Source organism: Athene noctua, chromosome 6, assembly GCF_965140245.1.
Source record: "Athene noctua chromosome 6, bAthNoc1.hap1.1, whole genome shotgun sequence".
NCBI classification, from domain to species: Eukaryota; Metazoa; Chordata; class Aves; order Strigiformes; family Strigidae; genus Athene; species Athene noctua.
The window spans coordinates 37,352,540-37,378,979 of record NC_134042.1 but is presented as its reverse complement, the minus strand read 5'-3'; the positions used below and the strand labels follow the sequence as shown (position 1 = coordinate 37,378,979).

Below are 26,440 nucleotides of genomic sequence, written 5' to 3'. Positions count from 1 at the left end.
CTTAAATATCGACCTTCAGAATTAGTTCTTTTAATATCTTGTTTCCTGGGATGCAAGACCTATTTTTAGAATGCTTACTGACACCACTAAAGAACATTTCTGCTAGTCAAACTAGCTGATAGGTCTTCAATTTTATTGATAGCATACCAATCGTATAGTTAACTGATAACACTCTAAATATCTGGTCAGGGACTAACAGGTTTCTGAAATACATACTTTAAGAAAAAGCATCTGGAGAAAATTACTAGTTTTCTAAGAGAAAGGACAATAGTGCATTCACTTCCCCTCTGTATAGAAAAAAACTTTTTTTCTAAGTCTAATGTATGTATATTTAAGATCCTGTGCTACAGAGCATCATTAAATATTTTAACTGATAAAACTTAAAATATTCTGCCATGCCATAAAATACATACTTGTACTTTTGAAAGAAGTTTGGAGCTTCAAAAAGTTTGGACCACTCTGCCTTACTCAGCAAAATTTCATCTGTGATAGCAAGACCTAAATTATAAAAAAAAATTTAAACTTTTTTTTTTAAAATACAGTTTAGTATCCAGAGAAAAAACAGCTCATTAACTTCGCAAAGGTTACTACGAACTATCTCCCCCCTTCAAATTCAAAGGAATTTATCAACAGGCTTTATATTCTAGTCATACCTTAAGTGGTCATTAGTTATACAAATCTTATTATTAAAAAAGAACCTCAATAAAAAAACATTTAGAAATGTATGTTAATTTATCAGACCAATGATTTCACATATTTTTGCTTACAGTGTAACACAGCTCTATTTAATCTTTTGTATATGCCACAGTAACTACCCAGTCCAAAGAAGACAGAGACCTTTTTCCTTACAGTAACTGAATGATCTCTTGTGCAAAGCACTGTACAAGGCAAAGAAACAGTAAGACAATAAGCTACTGCTCTGCCACAGAGAGCTACTGGAGGTTACTCTCTGCATCAAGTCTACTCCTTGCTTTGATAACATCTTCTCTTATCTACTAGAATTATACAAGCAGATTACTAGGATATATCTAGACTCATCTCAGAGAAAGTATGTTGTCTTATATTAGGTCTAGAAACAGCCATCAAGTGGGATTACTACACTAATCTTCCATGTGGCATGACACAATCTAAAGCCACTAAAATAAACAAGTAAAAAGATCTTGTACCATTAACTCATTTTCAGAGCACTAGGCATTCTAATTAATTACCCTGTTTCTATACAGTGAAAGACAGATATGCAGAAGTCTCAACTGAATTTGGAACTTTAAGCCACATAAACGTAACAGGCCAAATTCTACCTCCCTCAGAAGAGAATCTCATGTCAAGAAGCTATTTAACACCCTCCCACCTCCCCAAGCATACCCACGATGAAACTATTTTAAATCCATCTGAAAAAATTATATAGAGAGCATAAGATAATACTTACCTTGTTTAAATTCCTCAACCATGACCATCCGTGTGGAAACGGACACATTGTAGGTAGAGTTCTGCTGTGGGTATGCTGGTGTAATTATAGGCATAAGATGGTACCTATCACTGGGGTTTACCTATATATAACAACAGCCAATCAGTTTTCTTCAAGCATACACATGAGTTAAAAAATTTGGATTTCTCCCTTTACTACATCTGAGTCTTAAGTTCTAAGAGACCTTAGTTTGCAGACCAAGTAAATTTACCAACAGTTCAGAGAAAGTTAGGAAAACAAGAATAATGCTTTCACAAAGGACATCATTCTGTACCACAGTGATATGGGAGGGTTATAACCTGTCAGCACATCAAGATCAAGGATGCAGGCATTTCTAAGTCCAGAAATACCAACTAAACAGAACAATCTCTCTCTTTAATAGAAATTAGCTTGTGATCACATCAAAACATTATCACATGAGCACCTTCAGAAGAATGATTTGTCTTCAGAGCTTGGGAAAAATATTTTACACTTTATTTCTGTACCACTACTGAAAATAAAAAGCCAGCTGAAGACGAGAGGCTCTAGGCAACCTGACAGAAGCAATCACTTACGTTAACGCATCTTTTATTAAACAGTACACAGGGAAACAAAAAAGGGACAAAACACACACACACAAGATACATTTAAAGTAGCATTAGGGTAGCAATCTTGTAGAGGGTAAATTAAAGATAAAACCCTGTCATTAACTCACCCCACTCTGTTTAGCTACTACAACACAGAGAGTTCCCACCACACACTGACCTCAAATCCCCTATCCCAGGAATAACAGCAAGACTCCAGAACACTTTTTCAGCTGTCTCACATTATTAAAACATGGACTTTTGTCAACCAGAAAAACAGACTGACGTACAAAAGGGCACACAACCTCTGATGCTTACACTATTCACCAAAAAAAGATTAGCTGAACACCAACTATTCTAAAATTGACAAAACAGCAAGCACATTCATGCTGTGCCCTACTGGAACCTCAGAATTTGAGCTGTGCATCTGCTGCAAGCTGTTTTATTGACTGCCTGAAGGACATTAATGTCCAGTGTTCTTAATGGAAGTGCTACAAAGACGGAGATCTAATATTTTAAATATACAAAACAGACTTCAAGTTCTGATCTTCTTTGGTCCAAGATAAAAAGACACATTACTACAACTATATGGAACCAAACCTATCCAGCTGTGACTGTTGCACTGAAGCAAATTCAATATACTTGCAAAAGTAACAGGTTAAGCAAACCATTTTAAGATAAGCAGTTTTTTAAAAATGCATTGCTTTAAGGCATATATCTACTTATGCTGAATATGTATTAAGATCACTTGTTGCAAAAGTTGGGAGTAAAAAGTACACTGTTCAGCAAGTGTGCTTCAAGAGGTCAGTTTAGAAAATTAAGCTTTGTTTCACACTCAGGAGAACTAGAGGTTACATATAAAGAAGACACAATACCAAAATATTAAGTTTAATAAACCCAAAATGAAGTTCACCTAGGATTCTTTAAGCAACTGAATTTATTGTACAGTGTGACTTATAGGGGAAAAAATAATACACTAACCCTTGGGTCCCATACAGGCAAATTAAGATTGCATTCTTCTGGCTGTTTCAATAGCACTGGATTTGGCCATTCCCTGTTCAAAAAGATTGTAGCACTGAATAAGACTATTGGATACAACCATGTATGTTCAACAAACAATATTTTTGAATGCGATCCTTAACTCTGCTCTCAAGGTAAAGCATAATTTCCTCAAGACTAAGCTGGTCTGACTGCGGTTGTTTAAATAAGCTGTATTGCTGAACTACCACACAGCTGTAATTAACTTCTCCAGGGCATCACAACAACGGATTTTCTGTAGTCTTGGAGCTTTAACCACTGGTTTAGATAACTAAAGTCAACTCTAATTTCTTGAAATATACCTATGAAAGACAAATTCCTCTATGAAGACTGACACTAGGTCCATCTTCAAGCTAGCTGTTCCATTGACAAACTACAGAAGAAACAGCCAGCATGATTATAGCATCATTACCAAGCGTATGTATTAAAAAACCTCCAATCAAGACAAAAAGAAACCATGCTGAATGAAACACTAAAAAAAGTAACACTTCTGTTCTTCAAGTCGTCTCTACTCCCATGAATAAAGTTATCTTCCTATAAAGAGAAGTCAGTTAATCTTCTAATATTTGTACATTAACGCTCCTATGCTATGCACATATAAAATGGACAGCAGTATAAGGAACACATGAAACAGAGCTTGCAAACAATTTTCTTCAATTAGTTTAGTGTGGCAAGATACTACTAAACACTAGGTACCTCAAAGAGGCTATAAAGCCTAAGGATTCAAGGCAGTGAAACTGTAGAAATTATCTTCACATTAAGAAGGAAAGAGACTATAAGTGAACAAACAACTTGGTAGAATGATTCTTAAAATCTGTTAATGTCTCATGAAGAAGGCAGGTATCCAGACATGCTCTTCGAGAAAAACAGTATTCATTTGTAATCTGCAACATATATTTTTGTCCCATTCATTCTAAATTTACTTGGAACATTCCCATTGTTCCCATAAGAGTTACTCAAACCATCTTTCTGAGGTAACTAGCTAGGAGTATGAAATCATATGTAATTCCAAAACATCTACCTCTTCACACTGACAAGATTAAAACACACTTTTGCTACTGGTTCTCCTAAACTGCACCTAAGCTATGTGCCTAAACCAGATACTGATATAGCGCCTTTTCCCATTATCCTAGTATCCAAATGTTAAAATACTTTAAATTTTGGGGTGTCTGCTCTGAAGAGTAATGTTGAGATACAACAAATTTACAACAAAGAAAAATTTTTAATGAAAACTGGGTGTTTTTGTTTCGGATACTTTAAGAACAAGACATGTTGGATGATTTATTGAAAACCTCAAGCTAGCAACCTTCTGGCAACAAAAACAATGCTTTTAACTACCATCTTAATCTGGTAACAGCTGAAAATGATACCATAAAAACAGGACTAAAATTTAGTGTCTACAAACAATTTTATTTTAATGTAATCTAAATTTTAAAAAAAACATACCATTTAGAAAATACCAAGAAAAATTTATGTACAAGAGTTGATGCTATTGCATTTGGATAAAGCTGGCAAGTTCTTGCTACTAGCATAGCCCACGAAACACCACCAAGGAAACCTAGTATATTGGAATAGATGTTGTGGCCTGTGGATTGAAAAGGAAAGAGACAAAAAAAAAGTTATTAGTAACCACAAGAGTTAATGAAAACTTCACAAATTTTGGAATAAAACTGCTTACGTTTCGCCCACAGTTTGATAGCTCTCAATGTTAACCTGAAGTTGTCGATGTTTGGTACTAGATGCAGAATTTCATCGGTTACCCGGCAACCTGCCAAAAGAAAGAATCCATTACACTTGCTCTCTCCAAAGTTTTCTTGCTTGCTTTTCTCCCCTCACCTTCAAAGCTATCAAACTTTTTAGATGAGCATGCTGGAAACTAATTTTGTATTTTGATCACTTTTGTTCTGAATTATAACGCTTAACATATTTTAATTTTCTTTTTTTATTTTCTTTTTTGCTGTTTTACAGCAGCACTCAGGAAGACAGTCCATGCACACACAAGCTACAATTTTGCACTGTGTCCTGATTTCCACTGGGACAGAGTTAATTTTTCTTCTTAGCAGTTAGAATAGTGCTGTGTTTCAGTGTTTGGCTGCTGGCTGGGTTAAAACCACTACACAACGTTACTTGATTTTCTGTTATTAATGAACTGTACAAGCTGTTTAAGAAACAAAAAATTCTTAAGTTCTGCTGTTATGGGATTACATGTAGTGTATCACAGAACATGAAGATAGATTAAAAAAAGCATGAATCTTCATGGACCTACAGAAAACTTGGAAGTCATAGGTCAAAGCTTTGTCTGAATTTATGACAACAGACTAAAAAAGAACAGGTTTTAAACATACGAGTTATATCACTACTTTGATGGGATATTTTCAAGGCTTAGGAATAACTCATAGATAACAATATTAACTGATTCTTGATTTTTTAAAAAAGTAGTATTATCTGAGAGTAGGAATTCCTTTCAAAGCAATTAAGATGCAAGTATGAATTCTAGAGATGGTGGAAATGTGAATTTCACAAAACAGTGCAAGATGCTGTGGTAATCTCAAATTATCAAGTTTTCATCTTATAACAGAAACCAGTCATCTCTCACATGCTCCTGTTCCTCACCAAACTGCATACAGGCTGAAGCCCCTACTGTTCCATACATAAATAACAATTTTTCAATTATTATAGAAAAGTTAAGGGTTACACAAACTGGTAAGATATTAAAGACCTGACCTCAAACTGACAGTGTTTTGGTATCCCAAATTTATCACTGAAGCAATTTCATGTATGTTTATGCATATTAAAAACATACAGAAATTGAAAAACATGCACACATCTTTACTGAAATAGATAGTGCTTTACACAAGTCTTGCAAGTTCCATTAATCTCTAGACAGCATCATCTACTAGCCAAATAAAAAAACTTTATAAGAATCTGGCCAACAAGAAACACCTCTTCTCTCAAAAAAAACTACCTAAAACTGGCTAAGGCTGTTTCCATATATGGAATTGCTATATTTTCAGTCAAGTCCACAACTAAACTACTGTACCAAACAATGTAGGATACTTATTAAAAGATGACAAGTTTATATGCAAAACTGTATATACATACCATTAAGACTTCGTATGCATCTAATGTCTAAATTTTTAAGTAGGCTATCATCTCGTAGGTCTAAGTCCTCAGGAATAGTTTGCAGTGCTAATCTTGCAAACAAAATATCAATCTTAAAAAAAAGAAGAGATAAAACATTAGAAAACTGTTCTTTCTTCTGTAGAATTCTGTAACACATTTTCATCAGCTTTACTAAGAACAGTAGTCTTTCTAGTACAAATAATATCTTTAAACAATACATACTAACACCCTCCACAGACATTAAAAGAAACACTTTCAGATGTTTCATCTGTCTTACGGATCCTTTTCCAAGAGGATAAAATACACATTAAGATCAATACAGAACCAGCACACACATAAAAATTATGTCAACTGTCAATGTAAATAAAAATCATTTGGGGACAAGCACCACTTCTAGGTCCAGAACACAAAATTCTACTATGTCAGAGGCAAGTCGTGAAAACATAACCTAGTTTTAACCTGAATCTTCTCAAAATTATCACCGAATTACAGAAAAAGTAGGAGAGCTATCCCATCTAGCACTGTAAAGCACACATGCAGCTAGCTGCCTCTGTATAGCATCAGTACCTATGAAAAGCCTACATAACTGATTACAGAAAACAGGAAGTTCTGAAAATACAGCAAGCTACTGAGCAAGCTTATAAATTTATAAAAATGTTGATGTTATGTCAAATTTCTTTGCTATTACTTCCACAATAATTTGTCATAATAGCTTTTCTAGGTCAAGAACATCTAAAATACTACTTGGCACTGAACTAGAGTTTTACATTGCTCCACACACAGCAAGGACATTACACAGAGTAGAGAAGTCATTTTGCCTTTCCAGTCCTAGATTAGGTATCAGTGAGTATGATGAGAATATCAAGTGCCTATCAGCAGCTAGTCTGCAACAAGCCCCCTTGACCAGATTAGGATTTAATCATCATAAACTGGTATCACTTCATCTACAAAATGATGAAATACATCGTGCTATTGCACAAAGAACAAAACCATTTTAGCTACATTAAAATTATTTCAGATAAAAATAAGCTGAAGATACCTTAAGGTGAAAAACTTTTCACAGGTGCTGAAAACTTCACATCCACCTGTTTTAAACTATGAAGCACTTCTCCAAAGGAAAGTAATTTCTAAAGTATTTAGTGCACTTTTGATTTTAAAGCCTTTTAATAGCTAGCCTTAACATTCTGTACTACAAGTAGAAGTTTCTATTTAAGTCAAAAGCACTACTTTTCAGTGTAAAACAAGTTCAAAATTAACTTTAGCTTGAAGTTCTATTCTGACCTCTAGGTCTAACACCTCTAAAGATTCAAAGTGTATTGACAATAAAAAGATTTTTCAAATCAAGAAGTGAATAGCCTGTCCTATGTCATTTGGGGTGGGGGGGTGGGGAAACCCTTTTCTAGAGGAAGAACAAGGTTCTTGTTTCTTTTCAGCAAAAGCACAAAATACGTATGTAAAAACTGGCATTGGCAGAAACTACTGAAGTTTAACTGACAGCATCACCACAAAACTACAGTCCTTTTCTTCAGTTCTAATGTTTTCTTTACAGAGGTAATTTCTAACACCTTTTGCCTAGACTAGGAAAAGAAAAATTAGATTAAAATCTTCTGATACTAACATACTGGGCACAAATGCAACCATCAGAAATTGTGGCCTAACAACACTCGTATATATAAAACAAATGCTTATGATAAGTTAGTGTTCAAGACTAGAGAACTCTCACACACTTCCAAGCAACACGGGTTAAGTCTCAGTCATAAAACTAAGACATCAGAACCCACCATAAATTACTGTATTAGAGCAAGATACTACTACTCTTATAGTAGACAATCCTTTTATTTCCCTATTTAGCTTGTATTTCAAATCTCATTTTTCAAAAAGGAGAGACAACACTGGCTTGAATGTAAGTGATTGGAAAAAACACACAAAACCCAGACTAACTAGAGGATCCCTATGGCAAGTTTCAGTATTTTAAATTAATACCTAAACAGAAAAGAGATTCTCCAGAAAAATGTTCCTAATAACCAACTGCATATAGACAGTAATAAAATGGCTGACACAGATGCAAAGTCACAGGCTACCTTACTGCATGGTATCACATTTCTCTGCACATCTCTCATCTGGAAAAAATATGTCCCCCTGCCTAAATGTCAAATGACACAAATGTCAATGAAAATACCAACAAATAAAGCTGGATGGATGAGTGCAAAGGGGGTGGTTCACCTTCCTGAAACTCAAAAATTGCCAGTACTCTAATGACCATTATAATTGCAAGGCAGAGATTTAACTCAAGACTGGGAGAGAATGAACTGTCCAGTCTTGTGTACAATACTACAGCTCATCAAATCATGTTGTGTGTCAGAAGATTAGCATGGGAGTTCCTTCCCCACTGCGAAGTACCCTTCTTATACCCACAGTTACTGGCTGACATAATCCAGCTACAAGTCTGAAGAACTGTGTGTATGAACAGTTCATATGATTTTTGTCTTGTCACCAACAAAGGATGGCAGATTGACTATAAAACAGTTTGAGAAAGATTAACAGAGGATCTTTTGAAAGCAGTGTTCCCATTTTCTCAGCAACTTCTCCCAAAATAGTAAAAATCAAATTAAGCAAGTTCATCACTCCAAGTCAGCTGATCCATCAGGCTACAGGTGCAAAATCATTGGTTTGGTCATGTGTTTACAGACATCCAAAGAATTTGCCTTCAGCAGTACTTTCTGAAAAGTGATCAAAGATCACACAGCTTCCTATAGTATGAGGTATGGAAGCAAGTCTTAATTTAAGGTTTGGACAGTTAATCATTAGCAGCCAAAAAAATACTGAAGCCACATTATTTATTAATATGATCTCTATTAAATGTTAAGTCTTAATAATGCCAATACTGGTACTCTCTACAGGTCAGCAAACTAATCAGTACAGGTGCGGGGTAGGAGTGCCTAAAAAAGAACCAGGGAGATATTACACACAGCTTTAAGTACATCAAGAAAGACTTTTTTCAGTCTTAAAGCCCACATTCAACTACACAAGTGAGGACTGTTGTCAAGGACTTGGGTATGACCTTAGGGGAATCATATTTTAATAGCATTCATAATAATGAATACTACATGAGTTATGGAGATGTTGAAAATTTTAACCATGTTCTAGCAAGACAAAAGAAAATATGATCTTTACCTCTATTCCATCAAAACAAAGTTTAATAACTGGGACAAAAGCTTCTTCAACAGCCTGGGGGGGGGAAAAAGTTACATTTTATTTTCAGTATAGCAATGAACATTTACAAGCAATAGCTAGTAGGTCTAAACAATCACGATGAAATGGTTGCCAGCAATGTCTTTCTTCATTATTGAGGATCTATGCAGTAAACACCGACCCACTATGTTATACAGCTGTCTAGATGTTAAATACAACCCAAACTCATACCAACTAGCTCTGATGTTACCTCAAGGTCCATATCTCCCTCTCACTACATGTATGACATGAGCAAGCATCTTTTACTCTTCACAGCATCTCTAAGTATTCTAAGGTCAACCCACAAGGATTCTTACTCTAAGAGGTCTCTTCTGTTGCTTCTAGGGTCAGTATTTTGTGAGAAATTACAAGAAGGCGTGTAACTACACAGTCAGACTTAACCTAAACCAGTAGCAAATCAGTCTCCAAATCCCCAGCATCTTTTCTAAATGGGGTCATAAACTACTTTGACAAACAGTATCCATGAAACTATGGAACTTGATGTCTACTCTGCAATCAGCTAGGAATAACATCTTCCTGAACTGAGCAGCATTACTTTCATAAAACCAAAGAACACTGCATACCTCCACATAAGAAATGTTAGGAATTGGCAAAGGCTAAATGCCATTGTAAGGGTGTTCTTAACAAAAGGAGACAACACTACTCTATGCACTGAACCTTAGTTAACCTTAATGTAACTAGTTGGCAGGATGGATACTAAGCAAAATACTAAGTTCACAAGTCTCAGACTCATTCACTAGAGCAACCATTAAGAAAGCCAAGGTTCCCTAAAGACAGAGATGTACAAATTTTCTTAGACCTAGCTGGAAGTGTTATGACACCCTGACCTAAAGGTTATTTGCATTACCACGGAACTACACTGAATAGCATCCACTGATCTACATTGCTGCTAAATCACCCACATTAGCTTGACATAGAATTTATAGCAAAGTTAACCAGAAATCTGAAAATCAGAACCTTAATTTTAACATGTGGATTTAAAGTTTACTAAAACCGTTCAGATAATACAGCATTCAAAACAGTTGTTTCAGTGCATACAGTACTACCACCAGATGCTTGCACTACCCTGGTAATTACCAACTACAGGATGCATAAAATAGAAGAATGCCACAGAGAGTTCCATTTATTTTATGGGAGCAGAACTAAGCCAAACAAAGTTTAAGACTTCCCAGCAACTATTTAATCTAAAAAAAAAAAATTGCAGCAGAGAAAATTTACTCTGAGACAACACTGTGAAGATTAAAGCTCCCCTAGCTGATCTAGAGGCTCGTCATTTAGGTGTAACAGAAACAAAATACTGTACATCAGTGCATCTCCCATTCCTACAGGGAAATCTTCCATCTTTACATGCTAAAATCTTGCACAAGCATCTAATAATGAGACGTTAAAACACAGAAGGCTGAGTTAATATCAACCACTATAACTGCTTATATAAGCATGAAATTACAGAAACAGCACCACAACAGTATACTTTAAAGCCTGCATTAAAACCACTGACACTTGGTCCTGATCATTTTCAAGCTAACTTGGGCATCTGCCTGCTGCCAAAGAGCAAGTAGAAATTTTCCAATACTAACACACATGCTAGGAGATCATTCTGCCATCCAGATTGTTAAATGTCCTTATTAACAGGGCATAGAGAAAATTTGGAAGAATCACTATTTATTTCAACTATGGTGATAGGCTTTGCTGCAGGTTTACTATTAAGGCTTGCAGTGGATTTTCAGTTAAGTTATATTTACTTATTTAATGCATCATATTTCACTATTAACTTTCTAGCACCACCAGTTCAGCTAGCTGTATCAGGCAGTTCACATACCCTCAGATCTTTTACTTCTTCTTGCTGTTTCAGCTTTTCATAAAATGATGTGAAAAAATCACTTCTTTCAACATGTCTTGGTGCAACACATAGGGCATCTATATCAGCACCTGAAATTGTTTATTAGCACAAGTTAAACCTCACACACATGAAATACCAGCAACAGCTAGGATTTTTTTCTAAACCAAACAGGAAAATTTAGTTTCTCTTCCTGTAGAATGGCTTTTCCTTAGGCATACTATGTCAAACCAAATGAGAAAAAAAAAGTTTAAAAAATGCTCATGGCCATTAAGCATACTGAACACATATATACATACATTGTTCTTTCAATTGTGGAACATTTGTAGTAATTTTCAAAGAACAAACCATGACAAATCCAAGTATAAAACTTTCTCTATTTTTAAATAATCTCCAACTTTTTTTGTCTGTTTCCCAACCCATAACAAAAACATAATATAGGAACATGCCTTTTATTTAGAATGAAACAAACAAAAAGTAAATCTAGCACCACTTCAAAAGACAGCAAGTTTTTGTTACTTGAGCGTGACATTTACAGATGTATAATTAGCTCAAACACAGGAGTTTTTATAACAAAAGCAAATATTACCTTTTGTATGAACGCCTAATCTATAGGATCCAAATGTAAAAATTTTTCCTCCGACATTTTCTATCACAGACTGTGGAAGATTCTAAATGGAATGAATAAAATAGGTTATTTTACCTTCAGTTATAATGATACACACGATTTATTTTAAAATAAAAGGAAAAATATTCCACAAAATTTATGTTGTTTAAGGTGTAGTTACTACTGAAATAATAACCTTAGTATTTACAGGAAAGATAGAGGTATGTTTGCCACTTGGGAACTATTTGTAACATTGCAACTACATTACACATTATGGCCTCAAACCTGGTAATTGTTCCAGCAGTTCTACACTTCAGGTGCAACAGTTTTAAAATACTATGGACATTAAAACACATTTTGCTTAGTACTCAGGCATTTCAGACTGATTTAAAAACTGATGATGGATTCCCATTTAAAGCAACAGAGAAATACTTTTTACTTATTAAATTATCTTCAGACACACCCATACTACACTCTTAAAATAAAAGGTTGCTTTTGGGAGAGGTATTTATTTTATGTTAAAATTCTTCAGGTACATCTGCTAAAGTTTCTAGATTTCTATCCTCAAAAAACCTCTTGAATCCACAGTACTGTGGGCAAAGACAGTTACCATTTCAAACAGGATGTAATGTTACAATATGAAGCCTTATATAAATTGTTACACAGCAAAAGATTAAAAAAAAAAAAAAAATTAATTATTTTTAATATATATTGGATTAAGTAGTTTCCAATCACACACCAGTCAGGATACTCTCACTATTTGGTTTTCCAAGGTCAATACACACACAGCAGGGTCATCCCCACCCATAATCTTGCTTATGTATCAACTCCCACTTAAGAAGTGTACAGAAGAAATGCAACCCTAAATGTATTCAAAGCAAAACAGCTTTAAAAATTAGGTTTTTACCCCTAAAAAAAAAAGCCATTTCCATCTTTACATTTCTGTAAGCCTATAATCATTCAAAAAGAGGTGGTGGTGGGACTAGAACTTGACAAAAACACCACTATCATTGTTAAAGCCTACAAAAGTAACATTACAGGACTGATACCAAAGAAAAAGATCACAGATCATCAAGTTCTAAGAAGTCCATTTTAAGATCTAGCACTGGTTCACAACGCCAAAATATCTAAGCATATAATTAACATAGTCCTATACATATGTATATTGAAAAAAAAAAAAGTCAAGCTATATTTCTACCTAGGGAGAAGAAGAAACAAAAATTACTACAACTACCATTTTTTCCAGTATCTATCAGCTTGTTTCTCAGACAAGGTTCTACTTTGAAAGGGTGATGCTGCCTGGAAACAAAAGAAGCTACACAAAGCTGCTATTTGATTTTCTCATTTGATCAAATTTGATCCCCGAAACTAAGAATCATCCTGTTTAGACTGGGAACATATTCTGGAATTATCTTCCTATAGCAGTCTTAGTATGAGCAGTTCCACATAAAATATATCCATACCTTGCTTTCACTGATTTCCCGTATCCATTCCTTTACCAGGTTATTTAATTTTCCCAAAATTAGAATCCTGTGAATAAAACAGCAGAATCCCAGGTCATGAACTCAGACCAAACTATCAGTATTTTTTAAGCCCCGTATCATCTTTACACGGTAAGTCAACTACAGTAACATTACAGATTTAATTACAGATCTTATATATACACTCAGGAACAAAGTCACTCTTGCAATACTGCCACTATTTTTTCCCCTTTAAAGCTGTTTGAGTGATTTAAGCTCAGAAAAAAATCAAGCATGCAAGGCCTACATACATTCTAGGTACACAAATTCTACTCACTTTCAAAATAAAACCTTAATTCATAAAACACATGTACCTAAAAGAATAGTGAGAAGCAGTACTGAGAGTAAAAAGCTCTAGAAAGCTTAATAAGGAAAAATAAATATAGGGGCCACTACAAGAAAGCAGTTATGAAGGGAAAACAACATGCAAGCCAGCCTCCAAAATTTAAAGGCCATTTTAATTCCTTTCTGAGTTCTGAGGTAGTCCTTTTAAGGTGAGAAAAGTCAAGCTTAAAATTCCATTAGGCTTTTAAGAAAACATTTGAAAACATAAACATGCTGGGGGTTCAGTAGTCAACTATATGAACCTCAAGAAAGGAGAAAAACACTGCTAGAGGGAGTATTTACTCACCTACGTTGCAGTTCTTCTTCTTCTTCAAATACACCATAAGGTTTTAGGGTTTCGATTAATTTCTGGGTAAGCATGCAGTCAAACTCCTTGGGGGCAGCTAAACTGATAGGTGAGGTAATGCCATAATGCTTCTGTAGTTGCTGTGTTTGTGATCCCTGGGTTGTAATGGGACTAATAAAGGCAATTAGATAAAGTTACTGACAGAAACAAAACAAAAATTTAAAAATTATTTTCTCACAGTAACAGACAAGAGACACATACTAAGAAAATAAAAAGTTAAACCTACTGTTAGCATTTACATCCCAGATGAATCAGTGTTAAATCTGTGTTATTAAGGCCAACAACAAAATTATCTTTTTCCAACTCTAAATACTGATTGCAGGGTTACAAGTTGCTATGAGGCATGATCTTTTACATCAGCTGCTTCACACACTCAAAACATTCACTTAAGTATGGAGGCCTTAATATATTTGGAGCCCACCAGCACCACACAGTTAGCTTTAAGTTGACTTATCTGCTAGCCAGCAGAACAGGATGGTTAGACAATGTCAGCTCAATCTATGATGGCAACATTACACAGAGCCTTGCTTCGTTAAGGGGGTAGGGGGAGAATATCAGGTTTGTGCTAGACTTTACCTAGCAAAATACCAAGTATGTAAGCAGTACCCTCTTCGCATCCCTTAACATGTTTCCTTAACACGTCATTTTACTCCATGTTTCTCTAAATAGGAAAGTAAGCCTAAAGTAAACCTAACCCACCACAGTGGGTTAAATCTGTTAGGACCTAGTCCACTAGTACACAATTCAATTACAAGCCCTCACAGCATCCCTGCCTTGCACTTTTCAAGCTAAACAGATAGATATGGAGCTAAACCTCAAGCACAAAGATGATGCTCTCACATTAAACCTCCATATTTCAATATTGCAAGAAAGGAGAGGAGACCACACAAAAGAACTTGAGCAGAAACACAAAAGCTAAGTTATCATATTGTCAGAACTAGTAACAGCATTCCTAGATGAGCATCCTGGATGAAAAACAGCCATGCAGTTTTTCACAATAAGCATATATTTGTGACATTTACATTTAAACACAGCCTTATTTTCAGAACAGTTTGAGCTTTAATGCTAATAAGTTTGTTTCAAAACTAAACTTGGTCCTGTGTAACACACAAGTGTTTGTATTTAATGATTACTGCATGCCATACCTGTAGAGTTAAAACTTTTTTAAACTGGTACTAGAACAACAGGTAGTCATTAAAATAAAATTCTTAGGCATATTTAGTATTGTACAATAAATGGCATACTTTAACACTTAAGATAGACAACTTTTAAGAACATTCTTGGTCTTACACTTCACAGGTTTAAAAAATACACTACATAAATCTGTATTTATAAAGTTCTGAAGATTGCTTGCAGCATTTAATATAGTTTCATATTGGTATATAGATAACTTTCCTTTAAATTATGAATATTCCATGACCTTTGATTTTGGAAAATGACAAAACATTGCTTTTAGATGTAATGAAAAACTTCTTTTCTGAAGCCAACTTGTTACTTAATCAACCATTCAGAGACCAACAAAAATGTTATGATCTCTCATCAAAATACAAATTTCAGAAATCATGACTATTATATCAACAGCTATTCAAAAAGCCTTACCAAAAGTTAAAGCAAGTATCACCTGAAAGTTAAGGGAATGCTTGTGTATAAGTATTACATTTGCATTAAGTTATATTCTTACTACATAAGATTACTCCCTTTTGAAGGTATAAAGTAACATTTAGTTCACTACCAAAGGTATAATTAAGTTTTTTTTATTCAGATTATGTATTAATATATTTTTCCCCTGTATTTATTTTTCTTGGGCAAAAAGCTTTATCATCAGTCTGATCTCCTTCAATTTTCATAGAGATAAGGTCTAAAGAAAACAGAATTTTCCATGTCAAAAATTCAAGGTGACAGCTTATGTGAGATTACCATTCTTGGCACATTCCTCTGTATATTGCTGTGTTAGCAGTCCTCCATCTTTATACATGCTATACCATTGCTATCATACAAGACTACAATGTGTAGTTAGCCTGAAAGATTGTTATGTGTAAAAAAACTATAGTACAACTTCCATAATCTGTTGTCATCATGTCCTCAGGATTGCATTCCTCATTTCCATGAAGGCTAAGTATTACAAAAAAACGTAAGTTTTGTTGATTCTAGTCAATTTTAATATAATTTTCAACAAGTTAAACCCATTTAAAAACTAAGTACTGTAATTTGTCTTAAGTCAATAATTCAGTCACAATGCAAATTCTAGCACATTTCTCTCTTCACTTGTTCACAAAAGGGAAAAAAAGCAAAGCAGGAAAAATAATACTAAAAACTGTACATTAAAAAAACCAACCCCCAAGTAATCATATCTGGGAACAGTATTTGACATTGCTTCCTTCAGCTAAGAGGTTTTAATCACCTAATGAATGTCAACACAAATAGTAGCTTCAGCCACTTAGTTGCTACTAAAAAAAAAGGCAAGGCAGTCAGAAAACAAATGGCCTCAATACATAAACAACCTTTGGATATTATGATTATTTTTACTTATACCACAAAGCAAGTAGTCAAATTTGAACTATAACTTCTCCCCTTTTGCCAACTGTTAATTTGAAAAAATACATTTGCTTTTTAAGATTTTGCAATTTATTTTTACAGGTTTTAAAAGCAGTAATATAAAGCCATCAAAATTTTAGTTTTGTGTAACAATTTCCTGATGGTTTGACTGTAATTTTCAGCCGTCCATAACTAGAAACGGTATCCAACAGATATTAGACTTCATCCAAAGGACTGGCAAAACACAGCTCTGCAGATGCTGTTACTATGTTTCAAAAAAAGACTGAATGTCAATCAGGCCCAGATTCCGTGAAGCAGACTCCTGAAGTCAATAACGCTGGTGGAGCCCTCTGTCTTCCACCTGCTTGTAAGGACCATGCTTCACCAATTTGAGAACTTAAAAATAATCCATCACCTTGCCCCCAAAGTTACAATCCATAAAAAACAACCAAGCATCAGATCTCCCTGATCTGGTTTACAGTATAACCCCAGCAGCACAATGTGCAGGTCTGTTTTCACAAAACACCATGTTAACATGACATAAACCAGTATTATCTCAAACCCCTACAGGACAGCAGAGCATGGTCACAGGGCATGAAATAAGCTTTGGAACTGTTCACAAGAGCAACGGTTTTAAACAACCTACTAAATCAATCACCCGATGCACATCTTTGGGAACTGTTACACAGTTACAGTTACTGCTTTTATATTCATGTATTTTTCTAAGAATGAAATAAGGATGCTGTCATCAGCACAGGACCTTCCTATGGAAGGTTCACCTGTGTTTGAAGGCTGAGGAGTTACTAAGAACACTAGGATTCTACTTCACAATTCTCAGCACAGCTGCCTTCTAAAATATTTTACAACTCCAGAAGATATAATGAAGCTTATATTTTAATGTATATTAGTACTGAAGAGAATATAGGTTAGTCCCAGCGAAAAATATTTAAATTGAAGCTCAACTGTTTAGACTAGCCTTAACTTCAGCAGGTATAAGGTTTCTGTAGCACACCAGAAGGTATCAGAACAGTGACTTTGTAAAGTGACAGAAAAAAGTGGTACTTGGCAAAAAAATTTGTTGAACTCCTTTAAGGATGCAATTAACTAGTGCTAGGTAACCCATGTTCGCTCATTTAAATGACAGCAAGTCAGATAAACTACTGTAAAACAAATAAGTAAAGGTATATTCTCTCCCCACCCCCTACCTCCCACAAACCCAAGAAACTTCAAATAAAGCATTTGCTTGCTGCTTTCTTAAATTATCACTGAGAAATAAACTTTAAGTGCTGATTTTTCCAACTTTAATGTTGTATTTACATGTCACATTTTAGCCAGAAAATGCTAATGATCAACACTCCTAGACTTATCTTTTACTTTTTCCTAAATACATGAAAATCAGACTCTACTCCAATATCTTCCCTCTTCAAAAGACGTACGGACATAGTTATCTTCTGTGACATGCCATGATATATCACTTGGGGAATCCCTTAGTTTAAATTACCAAATTTATTCCAAGAGAAAGGACAGGTAAGTATCAATCCTAACATTCTACCCGAGAGGATTAGGGAAGTTAAGTAGGGGCTGGTCAATACCTTGGTGGTATGTCAAATCTGATAGTCACTGAAGTTAAGCATTAACAAAAAAATCGAATAATATTAAACAGCAACAAAGTCTCATCCCAGCTACTCAATCTTGACAATGGCAGAGGCAGATTTGGCAGACCTTGTGAAGGTCTGACACTCAAATCATGTTTACAGCTTGCCTTTTTCTTAAAAAAAAAAAAAAAGCAAACCTTTTTTAACATCACCAAGACAATTAAGTTTGGGACTTTATTTGTTGCTAGTCAACCACATATACACATAAAGATCTTGCTCTCACTGTGCTATGAATAGGAGCTACCTGTCACAAATACAAAATAAAGTTGCAGAGATTATGTAAAGTTTAACATGCTATTGTTGATGTCCTGATTTGACCTGAATTTTTGAAGAGCATATGCTGACAGTTTAAACCACCTGCAAGTTGGGCAACAGCTACAGTGGTTTAATTCTAAAGTGTTATAATCCGATATTTCATATTCAAATATTAATTAACCTCATCTCTGAGAAATGCATGTGTATTTTTTTTGCCTTACAAAAAACACAAACACACACAAAGTTCTCGTCTGTACTAAGCTGACAGCAGTACAGCTAAACGACTTCTTCAGAACCCAAAGTCTGCATAGGCAGTATCTTCTTACGCTATTACCAGTAACTACTGATTTAAAAAGAACAGACCCTGGTAATACGTCCACTGCTAGAACCATTTTACAACAAAGCACAGAAGGGGAAGAAAAAAAAAGCCAGACAAACCACGAATAAAGCTTGTACCAGGCTCTAAAGTTTCCAGAGCTATACACTTTTAAAGTCCTTCAAATGCAAGTGACTACACATTGTTCTAAGGTAAAGGGGGGAAAATTGTGAGATAAGGGAAAAACTTTCCAACTCATCTTTTAAAGATCAAGTTACACCCTGAACAGACTACCATGTAAACTGAAAACAGACTTGGACCAAATACAGGTGTATCTGTTTAGCCCTGCCCCACACATGACAGTTAGATACAAATTGGAAGTACTATATTGTTTTCTTTTACAACACTAGAACCTTTCTCCATCCTCAGAAGAAACAAGAACCCCATCACAAACTTATTTTTCAAGCATGCTTTATATTTAACCCTCCTCCTACCCCCATTTGGAAACCCCTGTCATTCTGAGCACTTTTTGCTTTTCACTCCCAGTATTCTACCTCAGTTCTACAGGAAACATTTTTATCGTGTTATTTAAGATTTTATGCCTCTTACCACAGAGAAAATACAGTTCTAATCAGCACTAAATTATCTAAACATCATACTCCTGAAATCTGGGATGTTTCACAGAAATAAAAGACAACACAAACAACTGAAATATTAAAAACAGGTGCCAAAATATTTAACAAATTATAACAGTTTAAATCCTGCGTAAGTTTAAAATTCCCCTGTGATCGACCCTGAAACAGATCTTAACTACCCAAGATCCAACTCACCTAAATGTGTGACAAATGCATTCAAAAATCCCTTCCAGCTTTTGGCCATCAATCCTTCCCCTTTGCTAGAAGTCATGTATTTTCATGTATCGCTAAACCTTCGCTGAGAATTAAGTTTGTCCAGACAGTAAGGCCAGCACTTGGTGACCACAGACAATTAAGCATGTTAAAATAACGCAAACAACCTACAGAATGTTAACTTTAAACTTTCAACTTCAGTTAGGACTTTTGTTTGGCTCAGTCAGTCTTGACTCCAAATACCAAGACAAAATACACAATTTAAGGAATCTCAGTGATTATCCTCTCTTCTCTATTTGACTCTACTGCTTACCTCAGTAAAATTGAATCTTTCTTATTTACTGATGTAAGACACCCAATTCAGATTCCTGAAGCCATACTGGTCATCATCACACCATCTGGTCAATCAGTTGGAGCTAAATTCACAAAGGCAAGCTCCACTGTGTCAAATTTCAGAGGAAGCATTTTGAGGGGGTTTTATCTACTTGTTTTAAGTCTCCTCCACCAAGGACTTTGGCAATTTCAGGTTAAAGTTTCTGGCTGAATGCTAACACCATTGCTCCACACAGAATTTCACAAATCTAGGCAGGAAATCTTAATGAAGTATGTGCAAATCAGTTACTGGGGAACATACACTTTACATGGTTAAGCCAATCCAGCTGTCCTTCCCGAATAGAAGTTATATTATCTAGCAGAAAATTGCTGGATCATTTAGACCATGAATTAAGTTTTCAACTGTCGGTATGAGATGTTCAAGACACCCAAAACAGATCTGAACATAGGTATCCAAGCAATGACAGGCAACGGATCTATGGAAGAAGAGACTCACCTATGGCCAAAGAACGAACATTCATACCCATTCTGCTAACTTTTGACTCATTCCTAAATTCTGACTCTTCTGTTTGTACAGAAGAATAGTGAAGACAGTGTGTCTGAACACACACCCATCCATAACATTCTTACTAACAAAAGTTTCAGGAAGTTTCTCAAGATTAAAGAAATTCCTGCTACTGAACTCTTTAGGCAGCACTTGAGGTTTACTGCTATTCTGGAGACAAAAAAAATCCAGAGGTAGCAATTTAAGAAATTCAGTAAGACTGAATCAAAAGATATCAGGAAGTATCAAACCAAGAACTAGAACTCCCACAAAGCACTTCACTGAAAGAAATTTGTTTCAGCAGTGAAATCTGTTCAGTCCAAAATAACTGGGTTTCCAAGTTCTGTGCAGTACCTGCATGTTAACAGATAAAAACTCAGTCTCTTTTAAGAGTGACATTAGAAGACTGAAAACTACTGTTAAACCACATATACTTGCCATATAGTTCCTCTGTATTACATCTAACAAATTGGTCCTCAGTATAGATTTTTAGATTAATTTCTTCTTGATTAACAAAGGCATCACTTTAAGGCAACTGTTTTTCTAAAGTAGGTCCTATCCTTTCTGAAGTTTGGAATAATTTAATTCCTTCCAAAACAGTCTATAAAAACACAAGCTCTCTCTGTTCAGAAACATACTATTTATCCACTCCCAATCAGTACAAGCCGTTTTAAACACAGTATTGTACTTCTGGCATACAAGTTGACAGTCACTAATTAAAAACAAGGAAAACAATGACTTTGCATATGTCTAAATCAAAGTTCATCAAAGAAAACATATAAAGTGTCTTACTTCAGAAGTGAGAATAAGCTTGACTGTCTACAATAAAGACTGGAAAAAAAAAAAAAATTACTTTCCAAAACTCTAATATGGAAGTTAACAATACCAACAATAGTTAAAATTTATGGCACTTGAATTTGGATATATGACTCAGTGCACTTTTCCTACTTCTGGTTAAAAAAAAAAAAAAAAAAAAAGTAGTCTTTTTCAATGATTTCAGCAAACATGGTAGTTCAGTAAAGAAGCTGCAAGGCAGTATCAGTAGCTTAACCTGAAACAGATTCATAGTGCTGTTCCTCTATTCTGAGGGTCAAAAAGGCACAGGTTACATAAAACGACTACATCATCAATTCATATAAACATAGTTGCTACTTCCCTGAGCCAGTAGCCTTTCTGCATAGAACCTAGCCCTAACTGAAACACACCAACAGTTTAGTGAGCTTCATTTCTGCATATTACATTTCAGATAACGCACAGGAACATTCTGTGCCTAGCAGTTCACTAAAATGTATCTTTCTAACATTCATCTTTGTTTCTAATCAGCTTTTTCTGAACAACTGACAGTTAGTTTTCCATTATGCAATTGCTATCTCTTCACACAAGAGATTAATGAGAACCATGACAAAAAGTCATATAAATTCCTAGGATAAATTTAGTATATTTTTTAAACATTAAAAGGCTTTTGCAAATGCCAGCTATCAGCATCAGCAGAACCCAAGTTTGCTCTCTTACTACTGATGTGCCTTGTACTTAATGTGCTTCTTTCTATCATTTTTTTACCGTGGTGCTAAGCGAAAGACGCACACATACACACACAGTGTAGTACCAACAATGCTGTATAGCTCTTGAGAACTCTGAACTAATGCTTTTCAAGTGAAGAGTGATGACAGCCTCTGACTGTATGGGATATCAGCTCTGACTAGGCCTGTCAATTGTAAACACACCCTAAAAAAAAGGAGTTCAAAGGATGCCTTGAAAGGTCAGGACAAAAAAAAAAAAATAATAGTGTTTTGTTTGTAATCTTGAAAGTTTAGCTGTGACATAAGGTTGTTCTACTCTCACTCAAAAAGATTATCATCCAAAATCATTAAAGCATCAACTGTAAAGAATTATACAAAGAGAACCTTCCTAAACTTGCCTTTTTTCCCCTCTAAACTGTCAGAAGTATCACTTCATAAACCCAAGTATTAATGTTACTAGCATTGCAACTTACTAGCATTGTATTATTCAGTCAAGACTTCAAAGTGAATATTGTAAAGTCAATCATTCCATACATATAAATGATAGAACAAATGCAGAACCCCAAAAAAATCTTTGCTTGTCCTAACTAATCCTCCTGTATTAGGGAAGTTGCTATTTTCAGTATAAACATTATATGGCAATATACTCGAGGAAATATAACTAATGTTATTTAAGAGTTTATAGTTAAAGTATCATAAACACGTACATTATGAAAAATTATCAAGTCAATTCAAACTTGTTAAAGTTGAAGACTACTATTATTACAACTCATAAAAGTAGCCCAAACTTTTAATTGTTATTAAGCATTTAGAACTTATAAAGTCACAACAAAATAAACTAAGAATAAAAGCAGGCACAGTAAACACCCTCTCATTTTCCTGAAGCCAAAAAGCCTAGCCAACTTCAAAGCTGGTTTCTGGTAATTTTTCATTGCCGTAATGAACATGTGCAAAACTTATCTATAAAGACATTGCAGCCTCATTATATGAGCATTAGAAACTACCTGACATAACCATTTTCCTTTCTGCATTCACTCACTATTTTTCCTGCCATAAACTCTTAAAAATTGTCTTGTATTATCTACCCACGACTAACTTAGCAGTATTTTAGACTGGATAAAACAAGCACAACAAGCAAACATTGTTATTCTTTACATAAAGTTTACATTTAAAACAACACTGAATAATCCCAAATAATAGTAGCGAAATAGCGAATAATCCCGAATTGTTTGTATTTTTCCTTCAATGGCAAAATAAAACCCAAAACACTACCAACCAAAAAACCGAACCGAGCACATAAAATAAACATGCCTCGTTCTCAAAAGCCACTTGTTCACCGGTTCCGTCGCCGGTTCCCTCGACTTATATGGGATAATAAAATACTAACATTATGGACTGCGGACCTGAGGAACAGAAAGTTTTGTCGTCTCAACCCGGAGTCGTGAAAACGTCAACAAGACAAAAATAAACGAGACACTGGGGGAAAAACAAACAAACAAACAAACAAAAAAAGCAGGGGGTGGGGTGAAGAAAATCGGCGAAGAAACTGGGATGCAATTGCGTCCCACTTCATTATTCATGGCTACCAGCAAGATTACAGCCGGCAAGGCCAAAGCACAAGGCCGGCTTTTCCCGGGAGAAAGCCCCCCGGCGTCCCGGCGGCGGAATGGCGGGGGGGCGCTGGGTCCCGCTGCTCGCCACCGCCGGCCAGAGGGCGCTGCCTGCGCGGGCCGGCGCCGCGCTGCCCGCCGCGGCTCGGCGGTGCGGAGCCCCCGCGGAGCGGGTGCGTTCGGCAGGGGCGGCGGGCTCCGCTCGGCCCGCCTGTTACAAGCAGCGCCTGGGGCTCTCCTGCCCCCGGAACGGGGAAAACCGTTCGCGCGGCTACGGGGGGAGAGCCTTTGTCGGCACTCTTGAGAGATAGAGAGGTTCATCTTTTGCGGGCAGGGCGAGGAAGGGATGGAGAACCGCGCGGCACTCCGCCGCTTCGCGCGGCCTGACTCACCAGCGGGCCGAAGAGGGCTGCCGCAGACACCCGCCCCATGGCCGCCCGGCCGCTCACGCCTGCCGCTATGAGATCGCGAAGGAGAAAACAACAACAACGTAGAAGCCACATCAGCGTCTCCTTCGGGACCCATAACGATGGGGCGGGGGGGGCACGACAAGAAAGCAAGCCGGCAGCTGCTCGGGGGCTGAGCGGAGAGCAGCGGATCCACAGCCCCTCACACTGCGGCACCGGAAGAGCCCGGGACCGGCGGGGGACAGGCGAGAGGGGGAAGGGCGAAAGCCAGCGGGAAGGGCCCGGGCGGGCCGGGAGCACGGGGCGCTGCGAGGACAGCGCTGAGTAAGGGCCGGCGGAACGCAGGCCTGTAAGACACTCCGCGAGCTTTCCAACTTACAACGGCATCGTCTCTCCGGCCCCTCCTCCTCCTCCTCCGCCGCCGCCGCCGCCGCCACCACCACCGCGTCGTCCCCTTCTCCCTCCTCCTCTTCTTCTTCGTCCTCCCCCACCACTGCCGCCTCCGGACCGGTCACTCGTCCCGCCAGGAAGCGGGAATCGTGACCATGGTACGGGCCGGGGTCAGGCCTTGGCAGGAGGAGAAAGCCGCTCGTTAGGCCCGGCCGCCGCCGCTTCACTTTCCTCTTCCCCTCCGGCCTTCTAACATGGCGCCCGGACGCTACCAAAGCGGCGCTCTAGACCGGGGGGCGCCTGACGCAGCGGCGCGGCCCGCGCACGCCCAGGCGGCCGCGGGGCGCGGGGCCCGCTGGGGGCTGTAGGCGCGGCGGGCAGTGGCCCCGGGGCACAAACAAAGCGCGCGCGGCGGCGCTGCCGGGTTCACGCCGGGAGAGACCGGAGGCGGCCGGGGCGTCCCGGCCCGGGCGGGGACGTGGCTCGGGGCCCCCGCGCCGCGTTCGGCGCAAGCGAGGGCGTCGGCGGGCACCGGCGGGTTCTGAGCGGGGGAAGGCGCGGACCTTAGTTGCCACGGCACGTCACGCGCCGAGAGGCCCTGACGGTACCTCAGCAACCGCCCGAAGGGCCCCGGCCGCTCCCGCCGCCCGCTGCCTGGTGCCAGCGGGGAGGCGCCGGCCCCCACCGGCAGGCACGGCGGGGTTTGGAACCGGCTGCCGCGGGCCGAGCGCAGCGCCCTGCGGTCCCGCTCTGTGCCTCTGGACAGCGTGGGGTTCCCGTTCAGAGGTAGCTCGCTGCGTGCCTTGGTACCTGCATCGGGCTTGGCTTGGTTTTTATACCCCACACAAAGCAAAGAGATACTTTTCCAGTAATTACTTTTGAAAGCTCTGCGTGTGATAGAATGCATACATTTCAGAAAAAAAATTTAAAGAAAAAAATCACACTTTACAGATCAGCTCAAAAATTTATTAGAAAATTAAATGTATTACAGTAAGTCAACACAAAAAGTTTTTTTAGTGTCCTGTTCTCATCTTGACTCAAAAAGACTCTCAAACTAAAAATTTTTCTAAAATTCCAGATTATTTCATCTTCAAGTGCCTTATATGATAAATGGAAATTCAGACTGGCAGTATATTGGAAATTTAGATGCCAAAGAAATCTGTTTCTTTAAGAGTAGGAGATGGTGGTTCTGAGCTCTGCTCCTGGCTATTATCACTGATGTGGCTGTGTGATTGTGAACACAAATAAGACTGTTTCTCTGTAAAAATACTAACATATCCGAATAAGGACATTGGGCATTAATAAATCTAAAATTCTAATACTAAAATTAATGGATAAAACAAGAACATTCCTTTAGTTCTTCCTCTTTCTCCCCCTTCCCTTCTCCCAGACAGTCCTTGCTTTCTGTTTTGACAAACTCCTGTATGTTTCACACCAAATACATTATCACTTTCTGCTCAGTCAGCATAGATATTGACAGTTTCTGTGAGAGGTACATGAAGTAAATAAAAAAGGGAATGACAGCCACATGCTGGAAAGTCTAGATTCTTCAAGAATCGGTAAAAAACACACCAAATATTGAATTATGAAGATAATTAAATGAGAACTATATCCAATTGTTTTGACACCAAAGAAAACGCCAGGTTTTATGACAAACCTATGCTAAGAAACTGTTTACCAGCCAGTCTTCAGTGCAGCTCAAGGAGACTATGTTGTCTGACTTCTTGCTTCCTGATAGCGCAGAGGGGAAATAAGAGAGCTTGCTGCTTCTATTTATTTCCATTTTAAGTGAAAACAGTTTTTTGTTGTTGTTTTTTTGTTAAGACAAGTTTTTCTCAGACTAGCTGCCTATATCTGCTACGGATCAGATCAAGAATATATTGCTCAAATAGAATGTGTAACCGAAAAAGTCCAGTAACACAATTCTGTAG

The 26,440-nt window shown here is 37.3% G+C and overlaps 1 protein-coding gene across 9 annotated transcripts in view; it reads right to left on the bottom strand.

The window, feature by feature from the left end:
- PAPOLA (poly(A) polymerase alpha) overlaps positions 1-25,105 on the bottom strand; it is a 47,642-nt gene extending 22,537 nt beyond the window's left edge. For 8 of the 9 annotated variants that reach the window (XM_074908615.1, XM_074908617.1, XM_074908618.1 and 5 more), the window contains exons 1-12: positions 21,097-21,104; positions 14,037-14,207; positions 13,349-13,415; positions 11,868-11,949; positions 11,261-11,370; positions 9,364-9,417; positions 6,169-6,280; positions 4,745-4,834; positions 4,513-4,651; positions 3,010-3,082; positions 1,427-1,547; positions 414-498 (exon numbers count right to left, since the gene is read on the bottom strand). In XM_074908615.1, the coding sequence (XP_074764716.1) occupies positions 414-498; positions 1,427-1,547; positions 3,010-3,082; positions 4,513-4,651; positions 4,745-4,834; positions 6,169-6,280; positions 9,364-9,417; positions 11,261-11,370; positions 11,868-11,949; positions 13,349-13,415; positions 14,037-14,207; positions 21,097-21,104 (1,112 nt within the window). Of the gene's footprint in view, positions 1-413; positions 499-1,426; positions 1,548-3,009; positions 3,083-4,512; positions 4,652-4,744; positions 4,835-6,168; positions 6,281-9,363; positions 9,418-11,260; positions 11,371-11,867; positions 11,950-13,348; positions 13,416-14,036; positions 14,208-21,096; positions 21,105-24,498 lie in introns of those variants that run through there. The other variant, XM_074908616.1, reaches the window with a different exon arrangement.
- Positions 25,106-26,440: the final 1,335 nt, after the last annotated feature.